General features: G+C 38.7%; 1 protein-coding gene across 1 annotated transcript; it reads left to right on the top strand.

Annotated features, from left to right (window-relative positions):
* The first annotated feature begins 697 nt into the window (after positions 1–697).
* LOC137725941 (extensin-like) lies at positions 698–1,914 on the top strand. Its single transcript, XM_068464786.1, has 2 exons — positions 698–1,324; positions 1,605–1,914. Exon 1 carries the CDS (start codon positions 715–717, stop codon positions 1,294–1,296), a length of 582 nt encoding a protein of 193 aa, XP_068320887.1. The 5' UTR covers positions 698–714; the 3' UTR covers positions 1,297–1,324; positions 1,605–1,914.
* The last annotated feature ends 8,908 nt before the right edge of the window (positions 1,915–10,822 follow it).

Genomic DNA, 10,822 nt, shown 5'->3' with positions numbered 1-10,822 from the left:
CTACGTACTCTTATTGCATTAAACTAAACCTTATTAGAGTAAAAATAATCATACCTTAGGTGATAGGTTTAGGGAAATGGTTAATGATTTTTGCAAGTATTTGATTTTTTAGTTTTTTTGTTTTTAGTTTTTTTTCTTATTCAATTTAAATGATAAAATTAAACAAAGATGTGCACCACAAATAAAAGAGTGTGTGAGAATTATATCTCTATATTTATTTATTATTATCTATGTTCACAATGAAAGAGAATTTTATGGCTTAATTCTCATTGTATTACATAACTGAAAATATATACAAGATACAATCTTTATTTCATAAGAAAACAATAGTCAATAAAAGACACAAACATATATCATTCCTAATAAAGGACTTCTAATATTTACAATATATTTACATCTTCTTTTTAATATTACTCAGGGCAATAAATGAACCATCGATTCCATGAAACAAGATATTAAAAAAAAAAAAAAAGGGCTTAACAAAATTCAGTCAAAGGCCTCATTGATCCAAACACTAATTGACAATCTATTCAAATAGTCTGGCCCCATTGGTTTTATTTTAACATTAATCTTGTTTTTCACTAAGATAATTAATAATTGCCAAGTAAAATTTGGCATGATTACCGTGGTGTTAAGGGAAAAAACCAAAGCTATATAAAGGACGAAGAGGCTTAGCTTAAGAGGCAGAAAACCAAAATCCCATTCTTTAAAAAAATGGGGAAAATGGGGCCTTTTCAAGTGACCTCTCTTGTGGTCACTCTCCTAGTGGCAATAGTCTCTCTCACATTGCCTTCAGAAACTTCAGCTAACCACCCTGACTCATCTCCACCACCACCGGCTTCTCCTCCCTACCACCCCAAGTCACCACCACCATCACCAAAGCCTTACCACTACAAATCTCCCCCACCACCTCCTCATCCAGTTCACTCACCACCACCTCATCCAGTTCACTCCCCACCACCACCCAAGGAGCCTTACCACTACAAATCTCCACCACCACCACCCAAGAAACATCACCATCACAAGTCTCCTCCACCATCACCCAAGAAACATCACCATCACAAGTCTCCCCCACCACCACCCAAGAAACCTCACCATCACAAGTCTCCACCACCACCCAAGAAGCCCTACCCCCCGGTGCACTCACCCCCACCACCACACAAGAAGCCTCACCACCCAGTTCACTCACCACCACCACCACCACCTATTAAACCTTACAAGCCACCAACTCCTCCAGCAGCTCACCCACCACCCGCTTACATCTATTCATCACCCCCACCTCCTCACCACTACTAGATATTGAGAGCTTAGTTGCATCCAGCTGGTAAGCTTCTCCATTCTATGTTTTTAGATTCATAATCCATACAACTGCATGCAGTCGCCAAATAATTTGACAAAAAAACATTTCCCTGGCTATAAAATTATAATACACTAGTGTTTATTTTATTTTTTGGCTAATAATCCCTATTGGTATATGCATGCTTAATGCATTTCCAGCATATCGCCATTACTCAATTAAGGTTTCTTGATATTTAGTAGTACTCATGTGTAACAAATAGACCAATGACAGAGACCTAACAAGTAACAGTAATATATCTTTCCAGGTAAGGGAAGAAGAAAGGTCAGAATAAAGAAAGGGGATGTCGAAGTCGAACAGCCTTATCACCACACAAAGAAGAAGGGAAAGAAAAAACGAGTCTCCACGCAGCTGCTGATGTAACGTGTTTTATTTATGCGATATTCGTTAAGTTTCACATATTTCCTTTCCTTGTAATATTAGACAGTTGTAGGGCAGTCATGCTTCATGTATTTGATTTCCTGTTTCTCGAAAGAGATGGTATATGTATGTCGTTTGTTTCAACCTTCCATGGAGAGGTGATCATAATAATAATAAAATAAATACATTTCCCAAATTTTCCTTAATTTCTCACATATCTGATATGCTTTATTCTCTTAATAATTAGATTTCCAAATAATGTTAGAGAAGCCACATATACCATGTTGTTGTACCATTTGTTTTGACAAGTGATAATTACATGCCTCAATTAATCAGTTTATCTGATTAAATGCTAGGTGTTGTATCACTTGCTACATTATATGGTGATGTAGTGTATATATGTGGCATCCTTAACATTAATCGAGATTCCTGGGAATTAATAATATATGCAAGTTTTGTTAACAAATCAAAGGATGAGAAAAAAGAGCCAACAAAGAGTCGATTGAGTTGGTAAGGATCGTTCTCTTCGCTAGACCAAAGTCTATGTTCGAATTCAACTACTAATAATCCCTCTTAATAAACGATCTACATAAAAACAAAAAAGCGGGGCTATAAGACCCCTTTTGTAAGTCTTCCAAAAGACTTGCAGTATTCCTTTATCCTGGGAAACCGTTTGATAACTTTTCCAATGTGAAATGCATACTCGGCCACCTTTTAATCCAAATAATAATATTAGTTTGACCCTTTCATTGAGCTAATAATTATACAATATAATAATTTCAGAACAAATTGTTGCAGTCATATTTAGAATAATGCGATTGTATTAATCCTAGTGTATTTAAGGATATTTTTTAATATTCCCTTTAGTAGATAATATCCTATTAGAGATGTAATCCTTTAAGGGTAATGATTTAACCTATCCTACTACTATAAATAAAGGCACAATGGGATGATACAATATACACCTCACAATTAAATCTCTCTCTTCTCTCTCTTATTGTTGCCGGCCTTCCCCTCTCTATTACCTTAGAATAGTTCGGTCAAATAGGCCTACAACAAGTTATCAGTATGCTCTTGCCATAAGCTAAGGAACTGAATGATCGTAGGAGGAGACTCTCTTATACAAAATTCAAAGGCTTTTATTTGTTTTCTACCAATCAGATACGCTTAATAAGATAAAGTAAGATATTTGAAAAGTCCACGAACATTGAAAACATTCCCCATGATGCATAAACCCCCTATATTTATATTTTCCTTCCGATATAGATATTATATATGATTCATATATTTGTCAATACACACACACACACACATACGTTTCATGCATTACGTAATTTTTTTCTATGTGGAATTTGTGAGTCAAAGCATATAAATAAATTAGAAGCAATTTAGGGTTTTTCAAACCCTAGAGATGTCGAGAAAAACAAATTTTGGGAATTATACGGCACGGGCACCACACCACTACCGTGACACCACCGCCGACCTCTGCACTTGCCTGCAGCCCGGTCACGTCGAGCACGCCACCAGGACGACGTCGTTTTTACGTCTGACACATGGTTGCAACTTTTTGGGTTTGCCGCGAGCAAAGACAACCCAGCTTCATTGGCCTGGGTTTGGTTTGGATTGGGCCTGCAGCTCTAGCCCATCTACCAACACGGCTTGCAACCGTTTTCTGGTCTCTGCCCTCGTACCCATGGCCCATCACCAGCAACCCGTGTATTGCTAGGCCTGGTCATGCACCCGAGGCTGTCCGCAGCAAGCCCATGTCGCTTGCTAGGCTTTGCCCATGCCTCAACCTACTTGCCCATAGCTTTCGTTGCTGGGCTTGACATGCCCAGACCCAAAAACCCAAAACCCAATTTCGATGGGCTTCCCAGCACTAACCCACAAGCCAGCCTTGGGCTGGGCTTGCCTCATGCACGGATTTTAGGCCAAACCAGTACCTTTTTGCTGCTGGGCTCCCCATACCACACAACCCAGAGGCCTACATCCCTCCTATGGCCCAATGGCCTGCAGCCGTGCTGCAGGGCCTATCTCTCTGTAGATATCAGCCCATTTTTGGCTAGGCCATATTATTTTTTTCGACCTAACGCCAATTTGTTGGCATCCCCGCGTTATAAATCATGCCCAAATGTTTGTTTTGGGTACTTTGGTTTACACTAATTAATTCTAATTTAATTATATAACTTGGTTTATCACCAACTAAAATATGACCCATCTATCATTATTTTGTTTCCACGATCGACCCCATTTGGTCTAGATCTATTGGATTAATTAAAAGTGACCTGCAGTCCATTAATTTGATAATTAATCCAAAATTATTGACCTGAAGATCATTTTTGGATATTAACGATTCAATAATTTATTTTTATACTTTGAACTGTTGACATCCTTTCGTAGTCCTGAAGCTCTCATACTTGAGTTCCTGAAGCAACTCAAATCCACTACACTTTAATCAGCATATTGCATTCTATGTTCTTACAATAACCTCTTCTTTGTGAACTAATCGTTCATAAAACTAAATTGAACTTGTAGTTTCATATTTAGTGTCTTTGAAACCCGAAGTTTTCATTCAGAAACTCACCACATGAAACCTATAGCTTTCATGTTTAAATTAAACTAATACATGTCTATAGAACTCAAATGTTCTACGATGTATGTCTATGTATTACCATATGACTACCTAAATTTTGTTGTACCCTCCGTTTTAGGGACATGTCGAACTTGAACAAGCTTGATTTCACCACTCTAAAAGTATATGGAAGAAACTACCTGAAGTGGGTTCTTACTGCAAAGAGTATTAGAGCCACCATCGAGGCACCTACCGACGCCAACCTCGTCGAGGAAGCTCAGTAAGATACTACAATGATCTTCATTCGAAGACACATCCATGATGCACTGCAGACTGAGTACCTCGCTGAGGATGACCCACACATTCTCTGGCTTACTATGGTCGACCATTTCGATTACCATAAAGACATTTAATTGTCTGAAGCAAGACACAACTGGCAGCATCTATGCTTCAAAGACTTTAAGTCCGTGAATGAATATAACTCTGAAGTTTGTAGAATCTGATCACTAGTTAAGTTCTGTAAAATGGACTTAACAGATGCAGATCTCCTGGACAAGACCTATTTGACCTTCCATGTCACCAATATTGTCCTGCAACAATAATATAAGGCACATAAGTTCACCAAATTTTTGGATTTGAGCTCTGTTTTACTTCTCGGTCAAAAGCAGAACGAGTGTTTAATGAAGAATCATTAAGATTGACCTAGTGGCTCGAACGCTACGCCTGAAATGCATGTAACCAATTCTAGCCGCCACAAATGACGAAAGAATCGTCGTGGCCGTGGCAATGGGCGGAAGCCCAACCATGGGCCCAAGGTCAACAGAGCCAAGGCTCTCCCAATGGAGGAAATTTGACCCAAAAGCACCAACCCCTTGCCCCTAAGGCCCTAAACTTTAACAACAAGGGAAAAGCTACCATTCATTCAGCTTCCACTGAAATGGTCATGTGCTACTGCTGTGGATTAAATGATCATTGGTCATGCGTATGTAAAGTTACCCCCAAGGCCATTGCCAAATATCATTCTTATCGTGGGTCTATCATATTGAAACCACTGAAGAGAATGGTTCTAAATTTCTTTGTATCACTTCTTACGAGTATGGCCAGAAGCATATTCACGAGAAGTTGGAACATCTCCCGAGGGGGTGGTACATCACAACCATTCACGGCATAGAAGCCCACCATGTGGCTGGCCCTGTGCCTAAAATCCAGAGCACTTTGCTGCTTTGGCATGACTATATGGGACATCCTGGACGTGATATGATACACCGTATCCTCAAATCATCACATGGACATCATTTACCTCCCTACGTTGGATTTCCGCCATACAAAGCTTGTTCTTTGGGGAAGTTGAATACTCAACCCTCGATTATAAAGATTATTCACAGCCTCCTAAGTTTTTTTAGATGATTCAAGGGGATATTTGTGGACATATCCAACCAACATGAAGACCATTTAGATACTTTAAGGTGTTGGTTAATGCATCGACACGTTGGTCACATGTCTGCTTATTGTCCAAACGTAATGCTGCATTTGCAAAACTCCTAGCACAAATTATTAAGCTAAGGCTCACCACCCTAATTATCCGATCAAGTCAATTTGACTGGATAATGCTGAAGAGTTTCGATCATAGACTTTTGATGATTATTGCATGTCAATTAGGATTGAAGTCGAACATCATGTACCCCATGTTCACACCCAAAATGGCCTAGCAGAAGCTTTCATAAAGTACCTTCAATTGATAGCTTGGACTTTGGTTATGCGAACAAAACTATCGGTATCTGCCTGGAGCTATGCAATATTGTAAGTAGCTATGCTGGTCCACCTGAGGCCCACCACTACCCAACCTTATTCACCGTTACAATTGGTTACTGGATAAGCCTGGCGTCTCGCATTTACAAGTGTTTGGATGTGCAGTCTATGTGCCAGTAGCATTGCCACTACGTACCAAAATGGGTCCTCAAAGAAAAAAGGGAATCCATGTCAGTTATGATTTGCTATCAATTATTTGCTACTTAGAGCCCTTGACAAGTGATCTCTTTATCGCACATTTTGCGGATTGTCACTTTGATGAAACAGCCTTCCAGTCATTAGGGAGATGAGCATGCTAATATTCCTATAGAACACTATGAATTGTCGTGGTATACTCCCAATATGTCTCATTTAGATCCTCGCACTGCCCAGTCTAAAATTAAAGTGCGACGAATTATAAATCTTCAAAGCATTGCTTAAAGCATGTTGGATGCTTTTACTGATCTATCTAAGGTGACAAGATCACATATACTCACTGCAGACACACCTGCAAGGATAGACGTACCTTCGCGTACGCCGTAATATCGCCTGTGAAGACCGAACCCTCCCCGAAGGTGGGGAGGCCGCGCCTTCCACGTAGCCTGGTACATTGGCGGCTAGCCAATCATCTGCTCCGACCCTGAAGTGTGGCAGACCCCTTGGTTCAAAGGATTCACGATCCTGGAAGAAGAAAACGGCACAAACTAGTTACCCTAGTCTTAATCCGACCATTGCACACTTATCTGTTCCAACGCCTAAGGCTATTCTAGATTACGATGATGTCTTTAATGAGACAACCCGACCTCCTGAGAATCGCGAGATTTCGATCCACTAAGCAATATTGGTTGAGGTTTGGAATTGGAATGAGTTGATCGTCGACAATGCATTTACGTACACAGTAGCTATTGACATCATGCTTAGCGATGACATTAAACCACGTTCTGTTGATGAATGTCAATGTAGAACAGATTGGTCAAAATGAATACAAGCAATCTAGGTTGAACTCGATTTGCTTGCGAAACGTAAGGTGTTTGGACCTATAGTTCCCACCCAACCATATGTGAAGCCCATGGGCTACAAGTGGGTTTTCATGAGGAAGCATAATGAGAAGAATGAAATAGTACGATACAAAGCATGTCTCATAGTGCAAGGCTTTTCTCAACGCCCTGGAATTGATTACGAGGAAACGCATTGCCCTGTAATGGACATCGTAACGTTTCGCTACCTTATCGGTTTGGTAGTTTTCAAAAAACTGAATATGCCGCTTATGGACGTGGTAACTGTATATCTCTATGGGGATATAGATGCAAAATTCTACATGAAAGTTCCAGAAGAACTTTCATTAATTGGTTCAAATAGTTCTAGACCATGAACACTTTCTCCATCAGATTAAGGAGATCACTCTACGGATTGAAACAATGCGGGAGAATGTGGTATAACCGTTTGAGTGATATTTGACAAGTTAGGTTTATGTGCACAATGAATTATACCCATATGTGTTCATAAAGAAGTCCCATTTCTGATTTACAATCGTTGTAGTTTATGTTGACGATATGAACCTCATCAGAACTCACGCATAGCTTTAGGAAATTGTCGTTCACTTGAAATCAGAATTTGAGATGAAAGATCTTAGGAAGTAATCTGACTGATTTACACACATTTCTCGTATCTCTCCAATAAGTTTAGCTTTAAAAAAAATTAATAATAAAAAAATGCAAACCATTTTGCTTTAAAAGGGGAGACATTGTAGTAAAAATATTTTCATCATTTTAATTTGTCGAGCCCATAGTTCTTTGCTCTATACATTTTATCTTTTTGGTGGTCCTTGTTTTGGTTGCTGTAAATTGCGAGGGATTGTAGTAAAAAGTGTCGGCAACCAACAATTTGCGCCGATGTTCTCGTCACCTCGCGTGGAAATCGGAATGGAGGGCCAAATGTCAATTTATATTTCAATTTTTGTGTTAAATTTTTCAAGTTAATACAAATCAATGGTTGAAATTGCCGTAGAAACCAACACATCATGTGGACAACAAGGAAGAAGACATGAAATCGGGAGCCTAGGATAACGAAGTAAACAAATTAAACTTAACTAATCCATTTTAATACATGTTGGTGTTTTCACTCATGGGGAAATGGAGAAGGAAATAATCGTTACCCACTTACGATTGAATGTTTAATCTATTAACTAGATAGTTGCAAAGTTAAAGGTTATCATTGAATAGAATCATAAGACGTATACATCTAGAATTAATATGTGGAAGATAATTAAACTAAAGCGGTGTAATTTTGTAATGAGTTTGTAATTCAAATAGTTAAGAGAATTAGTTCACTCGAAGAGTTGTGATCAATATTAAATCTTTAACTATTGCTTGTGCAGAACACATAGGTTTCACTACTAGAATTTGGATTCTTTTGAACCTAGGAGTGCAATACTAATTCTTTATCTTTATGTTAACCATAATATCAAAGAAAGTTATAACCAAACACGATCAGCAACTTGGAATATAGAGACAAGATGCACGACTTAAGGGAAATTTGAAATGATTTTCGAAACTCCTTTCTTATTTTCTGCACACCCCTTTTAAGTGTAGTTTTAGATTCTTTTTTTATTTGTTCAATCTAATTATAAGAAAAAGAAAAAGTAAAGATGTGTGGGAGGTAAATACGGTGTGTAGGAATCTGTTCCAACTATCATAATCCGCCAATTGGTTGTAATTCATAGGGGACCTTCTTGGGTACTACGGAGGACCCAGTACTTTGGAGCAGTAGGTGACGGAATGCCTCCGCAATTTAGGCCAAATTGTCCAGCAAAATAGAGTAAGAGTTAGGAGCCCGCATAGGTGGCCTAGGCGGTAATTTAGGCGATGGTTTTGTTTCTTTTTTTTTTCATACGAACTCTCTGTTTTCTTCGATAGCTGTTGCATCTCTTGTCTTTGCTCGTCGTTGCATCTCTCGTAGACAACGAAAGATCTAACGAGAAGAGGGAGGGTGGGGGAGAGAGAGGCGAGTTCAGATCACAAATTTATAATATATAGTAAATTTAGTTAAAGCTAGGCTCCAACTTGTGTTTCGCAACTCAAGCAAGCCTAGCTTCTTTTTTTTTTTTTTTTTTTCAAAATCTTAGTCATTCAAAGCAAAAAAGCGGAAGCAGCTCTCAACTGCTTTCGTAAGTAAAAGGAGCCGGGCTCGAACAAAATATTTTAGAAAAGTGAGTTGACCAGCTCATAAAGATCGTGACCAGCTGTGTATCATTTTATTTTGGAAATGCAATCATTTGAAAGTATAAAACTATGTCCGAGTACGAACAATATCATTTGAACCAAACACCTGGTATTTGGCGTCGCTAAGCTCATTTACACTCTATTTTCTATTTGCAAACCGACCAAGGTCTCGTTTAACAGCTTGAATTGTACTAATTATTTCGATCAGATAGGATAATCTGTCATCGGATAGTAATGACTATTTAGTCCGACGTACTGATTATTTAATCAGACGTTTGATGCAGTACCGGATTAAATACCGGTTTTTTTTTTTTAAATAATGTCTACATACTTTTTAACATAATAAACAAATTAAAGAGCACCGATCATATCTGTTCTCAATTAAAAATAAATAAAAACTCAATTCATCTTGGACTTGTTTTTGTTTGTATTTCTTCTTCCTATAAATACAAGTTGATGCTGCATAAAGAATCAAAGATTATCATGTTCATTTACTTCCTCAAAAGGAGATTGAAGAACATTTATGGCACTGAGTTTCACAATTTAAAACCAAATTTGGTATTAAAGCCCGTCGATTTGATGGGAAAAAAACTAAAAACCACTACCTCTGATCCAAACGAAAACGCTGCCGCCATGGATGCTCGCCATGAGCATCTGCAAATGCAGGTCGACGGCCTGTTCATCGATTAGCCCCAATTCCAACTTATTCCACCATCCCATCCCCATCCCCATCAACCATATACAGTTGCACACCCCAAACTCTAGTTCTTCTTTGACAAGAAAGAAGGAATATTGATTGAGAAGATGGACCGGAAAGGCGCTGGAGTAATCAGCAAAAGAGAGATGGAAAAAGAGTTAGCTTGATTTTGTTTCCAGCGACCTGACTAATAATACCAACGATTTGGAGTGTATAATTTATCCGGCGTGCATAGTATAAAATAGACAGGGCCGGTGCTAATTTAATACAGAATGGCACCAGACACCGCATTGTATTAAATAGTATTATCCGATGTCTAATACGGCATGCCAAACGAGGCCCAAAAGTTCTCATCAGGTAGTTACCAATCAATGACGCTCTTACATTCTCTTTTGATTTCTTCAATTCAAACTATAAATAAACATAGGTGTGAACGAGAAGAAAACGAGCGCGATAAGATTTCACGACAAGTCTGCCATGCAATCATCGTGCGAAGCGCTTGGATCATCGAAATTCTGCTACTACTTGGCTAACAAATCGGACAATATATCAATGTGTTTTTATGACAACATTCCCCATCAATTTCTCTCGTAAACAAAACACCAAAAACATGAAACATGAATTACTCTCTCCGCCACCCGATTTACATATTCCAAGAAACAGGAAAACAATCAGTTAGAACATACTCGCGATTAAAAAGAAACTAAGAAACCTGGACTGGCCTACAAGCACATCAAGTCGGGATCGGCAGAACTGTTAAGAAAAGAAAACCCTAAATCTGTCATATTTTCTGAGCTTCCAAATGTTCCACTCCATAACAAAACAAT

The sequence above is a fragment of the Pyrus communis genome, chromosome 2, assembly GCF_963583255.1.
Source record: "Pyrus communis chromosome 2, drPyrComm1.1, whole genome shotgun sequence".
In the NCBI taxonomy this organism is placed as follows: Eukaryota; Viridiplantae; Streptophyta; class Magnoliopsida; order Rosales; family Rosaceae; genus Pyrus; species Pyrus communis.
Note: the sequence above shows the minus strand (reverse complement) of the source record. Positions and strands in the feature narration are given on the sequence as shown.